Consider the following 15,812-nt stretch of genomic DNA (forward strand, 5'->3'; position numbering starts at 1 on the left):
CTGAAGTGGTTTGAGTGGTCGGATTTGTATCTTGGGTGCGTTTACACTTGCGTTGTTATGTGGCTTGGCCTCCAGATAGAATCCTGATACTCAAGACGCTTGAAGTGACCCGGTCTATCACCTAATCCCATCATCTCTCAGCAGTTAGAGAGTTTCTAACTGTAGAAGCTCCAGATCTCATCAGAACAGATGCAGGTGAGCATAAACAAGAGCTTCTCATTCTGAAGAAAGAAAGTAGTGAGATCTTGTCGGTGAGCTAGTCTGAAGAACAGAGCTCGGTTCCTCCAGGTTCCTCCTGGACGCCCCCCAGTCCAGCCAGCACAGCGTGGAGGATGTGTTCAACTCCATCAGCAGCAGCAGCAGCAGCTAACCTGATTTACCATCATTAAGCCCTGATTTACCACCAAACCAGGTGTTGATCTGAGGAGAACTCTAAATAATACTAGACTCCATGAGAGAGGAGAACTTTGGAGATGTTCTAATGAACCTCCACCACTTTATTGATTATTCTAATATCAGTGTTTTCCTGAGCAGATAAACACTTACTGTCCAGATCGGCAGCTTTACGCTCTAATATTCACAGGTGAGTAAACCTGTCTCGCTTACGTTGCCCCTCTGCTCTTTCCTCTCTGTCTTTTCCCCCTTTTTGAAGTGTGAACTTTGTTAATTACAGGGCGTGAGGTGTGTCTGCAGCTGCCTCTGTCAGATTAAGCCATCACCATAGAGTCCTCTTTAATCATCGCAAATCCACGCTAGTTTCAAGCCCACCCCTCGGTTCTGTGGTCCAGTTCCAAATCGTTCGCAACTGTATTCGTTTCCGTACAAAAGCTGTTTATTATTAAATTATGAGCCACCCAAGATTTATAGTGGACTTTCTTCGCCAGCTGGACAATTCCTTTTCATTTCCTGATGTACAGGGAGGTTAAGGGAGGGTCACTGTGTGTGTAAGGGAGGACAGTCACAGCTCTTTTGAGATTGGAGGGGCTTTCCCAAACATGAAAGGCCAGTTTTCCAGACACGGATTAACCCTAGTCTTAGACTGAATTACACTTTTAAGGTAGACGCTCTTATTTAGGCGAGGTCTAGCTTTAATCTGTGCATTGAGACCAAGCCCAAACTGCCCCCGTCCCCTGTTTCTGTTATGCTTATGAATGGAGATTTGAGCTCAGAGTACCGGGTTTTCCATCCACAAGGTTTTTGTGGTTTGTGAAAACACAAGTAAACGCAAGAAAAAGATTCAGTGAGATGATCAGTTGGAGCGGGTGGCCGGTGACTGGAACCGTCTGGTCCTGCGGATGCTCCGATCATGATGCACTTCTTTTCAAAGGCTGCTTTTGACGTTCTGAAATGCCGAATGTAAACAATGGCTCTGCACTGCCCATCCAGAACTGCCACGAGCTTCACCTGATTTACCATCATTAAGCCCTGATTTACCAAACCAGGTGTTGATCTGAGGAGAACTCAACATAATACTAGACTCCATGATGGAGGAGAACTTTGAGTAGAGCTGAGCAATACAGTGACAATATTTTACTGTATTGTGATCAATGTTCTTATTGTGATACACTGTTTTTTGGGGGGTGGGTTAGGCATATTAAGAAAATTGTTTTATGCTTAAATAACACTGATCAGCTGCACGTTTCATTACAAACAGTGTAATTAGTCTCCTGGTTTAACAGGATACAGTGCAGCACATTTCAGTAAAAATCACTGTGCTAAATATGGGAGAGTGTTTGGATGGTAGTCACTACTGATGCATTTAGTCTGCGATCACGTCTATCCCGATGAATATCACGTATCGTGAAAATATCTTTAGTTATCTTTCATCCTGATACAATATTAAGTGTTGTACCACCGAAACCATTAAGCTTACTGATGCCATTTTTTAAAAATAATTAATAATTTTTTTTTAAATTTTGGTTTGCATACTTTATGTAAACAAATGTTCAAACAACCAGTCATAAATAGTTATCACCATTAAACAGACATTTAATGAACGTTTAGCACTTTTTCTTTCCATGTAGTGTTTTTGATTCTAAAACCAAAAATGTAAGAGTTTAAGCAGCTTGTTTTGAAGCCAAACACTGAAGATTATTAGCTTTTTACATAGAGACGTGTACTCGTAATGAAATGTGAATTTTAGACTCCAAATAAAGCAAATGAAAGATTAGGCTTCCCTACTTGCTTACTGCACTGTGGCCATTTTTATTGTGTCACAGCTCTAAAACTTTTCAGATGTGCCGTTACTCAACCAGTACATGCTGGTCTTTTTAAGGACTGTCAGGATTTATTGCCGCGTATCGAGTATTTAGCAGACTCTTGACTCTTGAAAATCTGGTATCGGTATCAGAAATGAAGAAGTGGTATCGGCGCATCCCTAACAGTGTTTTCACCATATCGCCCAGCCCAGCTTTGGAGATGTTCTAATGAGCACAGTGATGGAAAACCACCTCGACTTTCTGTAGGAGCTTCTCATTCTAGTTTTCTCGAGCGGGGCCTAAACGCTCTACACAGTGCTGCTGCACGACTCTCCGGTCTGAAAGAAGCACTTGTGGAAAGTCGGGTTGTATCTTTTTGAATCAGGGCAGCTTTTCTTGTTCGACACTTCTAGGCGATGCTCTGTATCAGTTGAAAACTCTACCCGGCGCGTAGCAGTCCTGGGCGAAAGCCACAGCAGTGTGCTGGAAGTGATTATCGTCTGAGTTCATCTCTGAGTCAGGAAGATGATAAGCGTTTTAGCGGTTTGGAGCGCGCTCGCTCTTTACGGCTTGCTCACACAGACCAGAGAGGCTTTTTTTCCCCTGCACCAACAACAGTCAGCGCACCAAAGACCAATAATTCAGTCCTAGCTGTGGAGGCTTGTTGAGAGACCCTTCCAAACACATTTTCACACACACTCACTACTCTCAGATGTACAAACACACACACACACACACGCACACTCAGACACAGACAGACACTGTGTCTCTGGAACTAACACACACACAAACACACGGTGTGAGTCGTCCTCAGATTCAACAGGAAACACATGGAGTGAGCTCTACAAAGGCTGCTCTGTTTCCATTGGGCATTTCCTTGGAAAGCTTCATGCTAGTAGTCAGAGCTCATCACAGAATATGTGGTTTAACTTATGTGGTGTGTGTGTGTGTGTGTATGTGTGCTACTGAACTAACATAATGATACTATTTGGACAAAAGTATTGGGACACCTGCATTTTTTTTGTTTTGTTTTTTTGTTTCCTCTGAAATCAAAGGTATTAAAGAAGAGTTTATCCTGCTTTTGTTGGAGTGACTGTTCTCTAAGGTTCGATTTTGGAAGAGCATGGCTCAGAGGATTTGATTACTTAATTGCATTCAGCGACAAGAGCGATAGTGAGGTCAGGATGTTGGACGATCACCACCCCACATCATCCTCAAATCCCAAAAGTATTGGATGAGGCACCATCCATCATTCCAGAGAACACAGTTCTTCCACTGCTCCACAGCTCAATGCTGGGGGGCTTTATACCTCTCTAGCCCGCACCTGGCATTAGGCAGCATGGTGCCAACAAGTGTGTAAAAGTAAGCCCCACACAGTCCTGAAGAGCTCCCTGAACTCCAGCGTGGTTCTGTATGTAATAGGAGACACCGCTACAACAAGAAGTCAGCTGGTGAAATTTTCTCCCTCCTAGATCTTCCTCCATCAGCTGTGAGTGGTGTTATTATTGAACAGTGGAAGAGTTTAGGAGGAACAGCTCACAGAGAGCAGCTCAGCCACCGAGTGTCTGTCAGACCACGTAAAGTTACAGAGCGGGGTCAGGGCCGAGTGCTGAGCTCAGAGCAGAGTGCAGAAAAGTGAGTGCAGAGCTCCAGACCTGCTGCTGCTTAGAGCACAGGGGGACCAGCTCCATATTAATGCCAGTGGGTTTAGAATGGGATCTCATAAAAGCTCCTGTAGATGTAACGTGTAGGTGTCCCAATACTTTTGTCCCTGTTCATTTTGGCCCATCATTTGATTCATAACTTGATGGTTTAAAGAAATGTGAGACTGGTTGTGAGAATTTGAAGGCATATTGAGGTCCTCCGGTGGTTCCTCAGACACCAAGCGAAATCAGTGCAGCCTCTACATGCCTCTACATACAGGTGGTGCGTAAAAATGCATGTGCAGTGTCTGTATGGACTACAAGACACTCTTCCAGATATAGGCCAGAGTTGAACACACTGAGTGCACCGCACAGTGGTGCTCACTGACTGCCCTCTGGATAAACCCCACATTCATGCCGTGATTTAGTAAAAAGGACTTTTTTATTCAGCAGTCTCCCACCATGAATTTAAAGGGCTTGGTTGACAACATTGACAGCTTGTAACTGTTCTCCAGTGAGAGACCAGCTGTTTCGGATTAAGCGCCACTCTTGAATTAGCACTTAGCTTATGTGTTTTCTCATTTTCTTGCATGGCCTTTCAAAGGTGGCCCACCCTCTCCAGGCTTTCGGCATCATGATATTACTTGGTTTTTAATTAGATCTTGTCAAATAAGAAGTCTTGGTGTGAAGATGGATTCACAGTCCATCGTTATTCCTTTCTGGATGTTTTTTTTTCCCCCTCTTGTTCTTTCCTCCCAAAATTTTAATAGGGCATTTTCTTTCCAGAAGTCAATCCTTTGGGATGGGACAGACCGTGCACATTTCCTCTGGTGTGGAGAAAATATGCCACCTCTTTTTTTTCTTTTCTTCAAAACTTCCAGCCACACAGCTTTAGGCCTCCTCCTCCTCCTCCTCCTCCTCCTCCTCCCCACTGCATTTTATTTTTGCCACATCGTGTTCTCTTCGTTTTCTCCAATAAGGGAAATCCCCGTGTTAACAAGGCAGAAACGGTGAGCTCAAATGAATGTAAGCAACCTTCTATATTTCGTTAAACAGAAAACACAAAAATCCCTTCCAGCTAAAACTCCCCAACTCCAAGAGTCACATGCCAAGAAATGACCGAGAAATTAATTCAGCAAAAGTACTTTCCTAGTTTGTGAATACTTCACTAAATACAGTGGATAAGGGTTTAATTTCCTAGGGATGTGAAGCCTTTGAAAGATTCCCAAGACGTTTCATATTTTACTGGAAAAAGATGAACAACCAAGCCTTTAAAAGACTTGTGTAAAACAATATGTGCCAAAACAAATAAATTCATATATAAATGGAGACAAAGCTTTATTTACTAAGTGACCTACAGTGAAAGAAATGAGGCCACCCAATAAAAAGGCTTTGTATTAAAACGTACATAAACATATTAAAACATCAGAACATGGTTGGAGAGGATTATTCTGGAGGGGTCTGGAGTCTTATTTAAACCTCAGACGTTTAGTCTGGTCTGCTCTGGATTGATGGTTGAAGTGAGGGGTGAAGAAGATCACCATCATGGCCAGATCCAGAGAGCTCCCTGAGGCCTTCAGAGAGAAGCTTGGAGATGCAGAGGAGTCTGGGGAGGGGGGTTTAAAAATTGTTGTTTGTGTCGTTCCACTGTTTGTTAAAAATGTTTTCCTGTGACTGTAAATATTAAATAAACAGGCAAATGAATAAAGCAGCTGAGAGACCAGAGAAGCTTCTGAACTCTCCATGTCTGTCTACTGCTCACATCCTACCACATCCCCTTGTGGCTGAACGCCGGCGTCACATTCACTTTCTTCTCTCCTTCTCTTGTTCAGAGCTCCTTCCTGTTTTTTATGGCTCTGAATACGTTTAGAGCCTTTGGGGGTCTGGGCTCGGTTTGATGGCCAGCTCCTAATAAATTGTGTTGTTTATGAAATACTTGATGAATGATTTTCACATATAAGTGAAATATGATTGTAATCATATTAATGTTCAGCAAAATAATCAGCACATTTTGCAGTGGTCCAGTTTTTCTGTTTGTCATGAAATGGTCATGGTCAATGTAAAAGCCCATCCATCCATCCAATGGTCATACAATGTAAAAGCCCATCCATCCATCCAATGGTCATACAATGTAAAAGCCCATCTATCCATCCCTCCATCCATTCATCCATCCATCCAATGGTCATACAATGTAAAAGCCCATCCATCCATCCATCCAACCAATGGTCATACAATGTAAAAGCCCATCTATCCATCCCTCCATCCATCCCTCCATCCATTCATCCATCCATCCAATGGTCATACAATGTAAAAGCCCATCTATCCATCCCTCCATCCATCCATCCATCCATCCAATGGTCATACAATGTAAAAGCCCATCTATCCATCCATCCCTCCATCCATCCATCCATCCATCCAATGGTCATACAATGTAAAAGCCCATCCATCCATCCAATGGTCATACAATGTAAAAGCCCATCCATCCATCCATCCATCCATCCAATGGTCATACAATGTAAAAGCCCATCTATCCATCCCTCCATCAATCCATCCATTCATCCATCCAATGGTCATACAATGTAAAAGCCCATCCATCCATCCATCCATCCATCCAATGGTCATACAATGTAAAAGCCCATCCATCCATCCATCCATCCATCCATCCAATGGTCATACAATGTAAAAGCCCATCCATCCATCCATCCAACCAATGGTCATACAATGTAAAAGCCCATCCATCCATCCAATGGTCATACAATGTAAAAGCCCATCCATCCATCCAATGGTCATACAATGTAAAAGCCCATCCATCCATCCATCCATCCATCCAATGGTCATACAATGTAAAAGCCCATCTATCCATCCATCCATCCATCCATCCATCCAATGGTCATACAATGTAAAAGCCCATCCATCCCTCCATCCATCCATCCATCCATCCATCCAATGGTCATACAATGTAAAAGCCCATCTATCCATCCATCCATCCATCCATCCATCCAATGGTCATACAATGTAAAAGCCCATCCATCCCTCCATCCATCCATTTGAGTCATCTCAAAAGAGTCCTTGCTCCCTCATTGTGTTTTTTCCTATGATGGCCAACTATCCTTTCCTCTAACTTTTTGGATGTGTCTTGCAGGTTCCTGCCATTTAGTCTTCTCCAGGCTTGGGCTTGGAGATTCTAGCCATTGCCATGGATCCAGGCAGCTGGAGCGGCAGCGAAAGTGGCGGCGAGGACATCGAGAGGATGAGCGACTCAGCAGATAAGCCCATGGACAATGATGCCGAGGGCGTGTGGAGCCCTGACATTGAGCAGAGCTTCCAGGAAGCCCTGGCCATCTACCCGCCGTGCGGCCGCCGGAAAATCATCCTGTCGGACGAAGGCAAGATGTACGGTGAGTCAGGCGAGCAAACGTCGACCCTCTGGATGTTTAATCTGAAACACATGAATCAACTGGAGGAATGGTTTACATCTGAACTGGTATTCGTAGGTGTTGTGGGTTGTGCTGAGCCTCAAGTTGTTTAACGGAGTGACTCTGAGATAACCCTGTGGGATTCTGGGGAAGGTGACGTGTAAGAGAGTTCTCAGGAAACTCTGACGAGAGCGAGAAGTGGTGAATCTCCAGAGGCTACATCTATTAGACGTCTCCTCATCACGTCAGAGATTCTTGGTCTAGGGCATGTTCCCCTTCTCCTCACAGCCGCCATGTTCTTTAGAATATGAAAGGTAACATCTGATCCCAGATCAGCAGTCTAAGCTCTTACATGCTTGTGGTCCCCAGTGGCGGCGGCTCTGTCAGGCTGCTGTGTGGCGAGAGGCAGCTATGATGGGTTCTGTTGTAAAGCCAGCGTGAACCATTAGAGAGGAGGAGCAGATGGTGTTTCGGCTGATACCAGCTGCGTTCTGCCCCCCTCCTCAACTCCCGCATGGGGTGATGTCATGGAAAGAGGGAATACTACTACCCCCCTGCCCCCCCCCCCCCAATACACACACACACTCTCGCACGCTCTTTCTCTCTTTTTCACAGTTTCTCTGTATTTCTCACTCTTTCCATCATTATCTAGCTTGTTCTACAGAAGCGGAAAGCATGTAGGACTAGTTCTGCTGACCCTGATTAAACTACATCTTGATCTGATGGATTCCGTTAGGCGGCCGATCCCAAGATGAGTAAGCGGTTCATTTGGAAAGTATTTTGCAAATATGCTTGTAGTAGATCAGAGCTGTGCAAAGTTCTTGGGCGCCCTATTGCTTACTGCTGAAGATACATAAGGGTTCATAAAATGTACGATTTTAGGACTAAATCTACCTGGATTAACGGTACAGAGAAATAGGACGTTTATAATGAGTTTCAATGAATAAAAAATGTATAATATATAATAAATACATTAGCAGAAATCAGTTTGTCTAAACACCAGTATACCAGTCAAATCTAAACATCTGTCCAATAATATGTCCAATATATATGTATGATAAATATGTACTATGTACACAACAAGATGGCTCACTATACATATATGTACATATACGTATATGCATATATTATATAGATAGATGGATGGCTAGCTGGACGAATAGGTACATCAGCAGGTAGATAGAAAGATAGTGATGATTCTCATGTCATTGTACATCCCTTCAGACAGGGAATAACCACCCTTGGCTCATATGGACTGTATTAGGTAACAAAAGGTGTTTGTTATAGAGGTTAACTGGTCCACAGTGGCACGTCGATTGCTGTGTGCCACTCCCTGGCAGAAATAGCCCAGGGGGCTTCGCTGTTATGCCATTGGGAGGCAGTCAATGCAGTGTCGGTACACCTTCACCACAGCAGCTCTAGAACATCCCACGAAGTGAGCGATTTCCGAGATGCTACCGCCCGTCACCCGGTACCCTGTTAATATGCCCTTTTGCTCGTGTGTGTGTATATATATATACATATACGAGCAACGGACAGGATTTGACTGATGTCCAAAAGGGTATATTAACAGGGTATATTTATATATATATACACGTATATAAATATAAATATATGTATGTGTGTGTGTGTGTGTGTGTGTGTGTGTGTGGCTTAAATACAAGCTCTAAGCAGACACTTTTATTCCATCTAAGCTAATCTGTGACGAACCTACTTTCAAACTACATAGGAAGGAAAAGGCTGTATTGATCTGATAATGAATTAGCCTGGTTGAATAAGGGGATGAATTGCCAGCGTGTTAAACCATCCTTTGAAAGCTCAGCCTGTTATCTGAACCCGAGGATATCAAAGTTCTTCCTAGCGCATCGTCTTCATAGAAGGCCAGGGGTTGTGTTTGTATTCCGCCACAGCAGATTTAAACACGGGACCCGAGTGCCCTCACTCCCTCTCTCCTTCCTGCTCTATGCAGATAATTAGCAGCCATCGCTATAGCAACTGGCTCTCACTTCAAAACAATGTGTCACCCCCCCCCGCCTTCCCTTCATACTGGGGCTTATCTGGCTGTTTACCTGAGGGGCTGAGCTTATCTCTCTGCGTACCTGAGGGGCACTCCTCTGTGCCCGAGTGGTTCCGTGCCAACAGTGGAGTTCAGTGCTGAGGAGGCTGGAAAGCCACACTCACAGCGACAGCTGCAGACTGGGCGCTCTGTCCAGCAGCTGGACGAGTGGGTGACCTCAACTGACCACACAACCGACACCCAAAACTTTTATTTATTTATTTATTTATTTTTTGCCCCATCTTTTAAGCTGCGGCCCCAAAATAACCTGCACATGAAAAAGCCTTTCGTCCTCGTGGAACATGTCACATTTTTTTTTCCCTTTTGAGATAATTACCACATTTCTTTTGTCAGCTCCGCTATCGGAAGCGACTGTTGTACTGTTTTTGAGAGTGATTAACCCGGGTGGAGAGAGAACATGCCTTAATTAGATCTGACAGTCTCCTACAGAGGCTGATGAAGGACTGATTTAATCTTAGTGCTTCCACTCGAGAAATGAACCGCCCTCAGAGGAGTCTCAGCTGCGCCGGAGTCTAGCCCGTGCTCCTATGGATAAAGTCTGTTCTGCTGCCAATAGGACCAGAACCGCTCTGTGTGCAGTCTTATATTATTATATTAGACTTATGGTTGGTCCTGATGTACCGGTGTGCTTGAAGGGTCTCTGATTCCTGATATAGCTGTAGAAACACACATTTCATTGCATCTATTTTAGACATAGTTTAAACTTTATTGTAGGACAGGGTGATGTAGCACAAATAATCCAAACATAGAGACATACAGTGCATATCACAAAACACTGAGGGTGTAACGGTTCAGATCATATCACGGTTCAACACTTTATTGGATTATAAAAGGAAGTAAATGTAGCTTTGCTCTCCACTGACGTACCAGACTGATGCCCTCTCAAATGTGGGCTCATGCTTCATGTGTTTCCACTGTCAGATGTACCAATGGCCTCCAATTGTGTTGCTGTGGTCAGAAAACACAGCGAAATCCAATACGGGGGGTTTCTTCAGCCATGTGCAAGGGTCTGTAATTTCCATCTACCACTAGAACAAGCAGTTGCTGGTTCCTGTGAGCGAGGGGCCTCACGCAGAGCTGCTGTAATCCTAAACTCACAAATATGGATCATATGTTCTGATGAGCTCTCAGGATCAGCTAAAGCCTTGCGTACACTACAGGACCCTTACCAGACTGGGTATCTCTTCCCCCATTAGCAGAGCTTTGCTGATTTTTACGGACACTAAATGACTGAGCTGTTGTTGAACCCAACCGAACATGCCCCGACCCACGTGTTTTTCTTCGACTGCGATATGTAGGACCTTTTCTACTCTTTTCTGAATTGCAGAATTAGAGTGGGAGATTTCGCCGTGTATGAAAGAACTGGAAGAAGTGCTTGTGAAAATGCATGGTGAATTGCTTTTTGATGAGTGCTGTATTGTGCCCTGGAGACAGGCTTTTTTTTTAAGTTGAAGAAGTCTTCACTTTTCAGAATAGGCCTCAGGGCCACCCTGACAAACCTGTGTATATTCTGTTTTTATATATGCTCTGGAAAAAAAGAGCTTGGCATCTTTTGTATTTCAGAAAATGGGGTCAGGTGGTTATTTATCAAAAAAAAAAAAGAAAAAGAAATACATTTTCTACCTCAAGGGATGTTGCTGTGGAGCTGGAAGGAAAATGTGACGGGTGTGTCTTTATGGATTATACACATTTTTCTTTTAGGGGAATCTTGTAGGGTATCAGTGTGACAGCAGCTAGTTCAGTACCATGAGGACAACAGACTGGACCAGGATACAGTATTGGGACACCCCTTCTAATAAGCTATATTGAGCTACTTAAATTGCGTGTGCGAACACGCAGCTCGTCTATTCCCTGTAGAGAAGTACTGCCAATAGAATAGGATAAACAGGAACCTATCGGCACAAATGCCTAATGCAAAGTGGCGGGCGGGGGGGCTTTTTACCACTCCAGCCCACATTTGGCATTATGTATGGTGTCATTAGGTTCATGCCGATCTGCTCCAGTGAGTCTCCGTCAGCAGTAGGTGCACTTTTGGGAATTTTGGGGTGAGGTAGGGTGGGGATTTGGTGACACAATTGTCGCCAAATACAATCCAATGCCCTTGATTTCTGCAGAAAGACTGAATGAGCAGGTGTCCCAATACTTTTGTCCATGTAGTGTACACCGCTTTTTACCCCTCCACCCCACATTTGGCATTATGGATGGTGTCATTAGGGTCATGCTTAGCTGCTCCAGTGAGTCTCCGTCAGCAGTGGATGCAGTTTGGGAGTTTGGGGTGAGGTGTGGGTGGTGAGTTGGTGACACTCTTGCAATCCAATACCCTTGATTTCTGTAGAAAGACCGAATGAGCAGGTGTCTCAATACTTTTGTCCATGTGCTTAGTTTTGTCATTTTGGGCTGTAAACTTCAGTACTCATAATTGGTGAGTATTTTTAGGTTTCTTCCTGAACAAACAGAACTGTCGCATCCGAGAAGATTAAACGTGGTGTGGGTCGGCAGCAGAACAGTGTTGGATTTAGTGTAGGAGTTAAACGTTTTGGGTGGGTGGGCCAACACCAAGGCAGGGTTTGCAGCTCTAACTAAAGCAGGTCAAGAGCCACCCATCCCTACATGTCTAAATGACCGAACAGCCCATTTCCCATCTCGTAGATCTCCTCTAATCTGTCTTCAAATTCCAACAGCTAGCTTTCCCTGTGCGAATATTGGCCCATTTTTAATGTTTCCCCCAAAAATCAGTGTTTACACCAATATTCTGCTCCATCGTAAGAAGGCGGGGTTACACTTAGGAAGGAAATGATTGACAGTCTTGGCTGGAAGAGACTTTCTATAAACTATAGACTTTCAATTCTTTCTACAGGCGACAAAGTTCTAGTTTTTCCATAATTAATAATGTTTTGGACTCGTTTCGGGTCAGTTAAAACAGCCTTACTTTTATCTCTGATCAGCTGCAGTACAGTAATAACAGGAGGTCAGCTCGCCACCTCTGTTCACCCACAAACAGTTGGAAATGGATGTCTGCCTACAGCTTGATGACTGAGATGGAAACTGATATCTCGTTACAAACAAAAAACAGAGTCCTGTTTTACGTGTGGTTGTATTCCACCAGCCAGCTGTTAATCAGGTCCTCTAATGTTCAGCGTTTACAGTCACTCTGGGTACTCACTCAGAGAGCAAAACCAAACTCTTAAAGGTGTGGATATTAGTCACTGTTCAATCACTAATGTATTTCTTCAGAACCACAGCCAGTTTAAATTCCCCAGCACTGTTGATGTGTCCACTTTGTTGTGGGAAGGCATATCGGTGGCTCTCATAATGAAAGATGTAGGTGGATCACCTGCGACTGAACCGGTGGTAGGTACAGCATAATATATGCATATACATAATCTTTTGACATCAGCTTTGGAAATTAATTTAGGGGACAAACAGCAAAAATGTCCCCACCGACATTCTGTATTTAACATTCAACGCCGTAGAGCTCGAGTACAGATAATGTTAGAAATGGGAGAAGTTAATATGAATTAGTTACAAGTATTCACATGGAAAGTTTGGGGCTGTTCAGGTTAAATCGGTCGTTTTATATTCTGTATACACCGCATTTATGTATGAAATGCCCTTGAATTTCAGGTGGTGAAGGCAAAACAAATTCCCTTAAATCATATTTAAAAAGGTATATATTAAATGCACTGACCTTCAGAGTTCTGCCTGGTCTTGCATCTTCTTAATTCTCTGAATTACTTCATCCATACTTCAGATCCTCTGACCTCAGGTCTTCTAGCTGCCCCCAGGCTCAGGCTGGCCAGTATTTTTCATTTATAATTAAAACTTTTAATTTTTTATTTTTATATTTGAATTGTATAATTAAATATATTAAATCAAATATACATTTGCTGTATATTTTAAATAATAGAAAATAGTATTTTAATAGAAATATTATTTTATTTAATATTCATTTATTGAATATATTTATTTATTTCATATACATTTAAATAATAAGCTTATTTATAACTGACAATAATAACGTTATTAATAATAATAACAATAATAATCATCATCATTATAATCATAATCATTTGTTTATTTGTTTATCTTATTAAAATCTCAGCCTTTCCTTTAGTGTTGGCCCTGTTTCCTATTAAAAAGCCCTACACACTCAACATAATGGGGAGAGAGAGAGCGAGCGAGCGAGCGAGCGGTCATTCAGGGCTGGTCGGATTTTCCACGTGTGATTTCCAGCAGGCTGGTGTGATGTTTCCAGTCAGCTTGCCATTTTAGGACACACTCGCACACAAACAACCCCACACTCAAACGTACGTATACACACAGGAAGCACGCTTAATTGCGCTTATTAAAGAAAATGACTCCAAACCGAGTGTTGACTCTTGGTGTGTGTTGGCTGTGGTGAGCAGGAATGCCGCTGTCGTTCAGCAGCTCCAGAGGAAGGAAATCTAGTTTGCAGGAACCCACACTAGCAGTCAAGCCTTCGCCACCATGGCAGCTGTTGCCATGTGTATAGTGTTTGTTGTGTGCAATCAGACAACGCAGCATAGCCATCTTCCCCAGCAGCGTGGAGTACTCCCCAAAACCTTGATATATTTGGTATATAACAGCTTAATGACTCGGTGTGTGAGCTGCTGTCATAAGCCTCAGACACGCAGTGTGTGCTAAAATGCTCAGCCTTTATGATCACACAGCAATCCTGCGGTAGAGAGGAGCTTCAGAGGCTAGGAAGTGTCGGAAAACATGGTGCTGGTGTACAGAGTAGTGAAGGTGATTATTTTGACACTTTTAAACATTAAAACTGAACAATAATAGACTTAGAATAACTTTTAATTTTGCAGTATTTTTGGAAAATATTAAATTACAGGAAAAAAAATATTTAAAATACAGCAAAACTATATATGACTGCAGAAGTAGGAGAGTTTTACCCCTTAAAGGTCCAAATGAGTGTAAGCTTGTTTTATTTGACCTGGACTATGACTATTCTAGACTATGAATTGTTATGTATATTATTTTACAGGCACTGTGGTTAATGTAGTGCTGAGTACTGTTGGCTGTTCTGCATGTTGTTCTATTAATATTCTATATTATAGACAAATCATTTAGAAACAATATTTGCAAATAAAATAAAAAATAATTGAAAAAATAAGTAACAAGTTACCGCTTTCCCACTGGATATCAGCCCAAACTGAGCAGAAATCAACCTTAAGCCAGCCTCTGAGCAGTTCATCAATCATTGGGATACCCATGCTAGCAAAATTAAAAAATAAACACCTTCAGGAGTTCATAAAGCTCAGGTTCAGCTCAGGTCCCGGAGTCATTTCCAGCATCCTTGGTGAGGAAGAGCAACAGACCTGGGTTATCCAGGTTACCGTAACCTCTGAGGTGTTGATGGAGCTTAGCAGAACGTTTAGATGTGCTCTCGTCATTTCCAGCATCCAAAGTGAGGAAGAGCGGCAGGGTTACCGTATTCACAAGTTGGAAAGCAGCCACATCTGACTAAAAGTAAAAGTAGTAAAAGCTTGGGTATTCCCAGCACCCGAAGTGTGAGCAATGATCACGGTTTGCCACGTAGAATAGCAGTCGTTCCCAGCAGCCTAGAAGTCTATTGTATTATCGTGTTAATACTGTTATATTAACCACTGCTTTCCTGCTTATCATTATTATTGTAAATATTTAATATATAATTATTATTATTATATTATGTATTATATTCTTTCTCATAATCACAGCCTGGAAACAACTCTCATACTCTCCAGATCATATAAACAAAACAAAAAACCTAAGGAAAAGGAAGCCGCCGTTTTTCATTTCTCGATCATCCTCAGCGCTCACAGATGTGATGCTAATTAACGGCACCTCTGATTGGTCTACAGGTTCTGTTTTCTAGCTTTCCAGCAATTAAATGGTGATGTTTTCTTAAAAGACTGAAAACTTGGGTTATAAATCATGACGTTCTTCAGCTCCTGATGCCATGGTTTAATTTTCCATAGAATTCTAACTTCTGTTCTCTAACCAGATCTCCATAACCAAGCTATTGTTTTATTCATGTCACCAGTGACACAGATGACTTCAGGGAGTTAAATGTGCATTAATAATTGACAATTAATAATTTACATTTACATTTACGGCATTTAGCAGACGCTCTTCTCCAGAGCGACTTACAAAGTGCTTTGCTATTTACCCAAGAAAAACCTCAGCTAGTTAGAATAGACTAATAGTTCAAAGATAGACATTACTTTAGACATTACTAAACACAAGACATTAAGGTGACCATAGAACTATTCGTCCAAGTACTCTCGGAAGAGGAGGGTCTTCAGTCTGGGTTTGAAGACAACGAGCGTTGGACTCTGCTGTTCGGACACCCAGGGGAAGCTCATTCCACCACTTCGGTGCAGGACAGAAAAAAGCCTGGACACTCGTCTTCCGCGGATTTCGAGGGATGGCGGGTCAAGCCGAGCCGTACTTGAAGCTCGAAGGG

At 42.8% G+C, this 15,812-nt stretch overlaps 1 protein-coding gene across 3 annotated transcripts in view; it reads left to right on the forward strand.

Annotated features, from left to right (window-relative positions):
* Positions 1-15,812, forward strand: part of tead1a (TEA domain family member 1a) — a 72,998-nt gene that overhangs the window by 28,835 nt on the left and 28,351 nt on the right. For all 3 annotated transcript variants that reach the window (XM_072663009.1, XM_072663008.1, XM_072663010.1), the window contains one exon: positions 6,984-7,239. In XM_072663009.1, the coding sequence (XP_072519110.1) occupies positions 7,038-7,239 (202 nt within the window). In that variant the 5' untranslated portion in view covers positions 6,984-7,037. The remainder of the gene's footprint in view (positions 1-6,983; positions 7,240-15,812) is intronic.

Source organism: Salminus brasiliensis, chromosome 19 (assembly GCF_030463535.1).
Source record: "Salminus brasiliensis chromosome 19, fSalBra1.hap2, whole genome shotgun sequence".
NCBI lineage: Eukaryota > Metazoa > Chordata > Actinopteri > Characiformes > Bryconidae > Salminus > Salminus brasiliensis.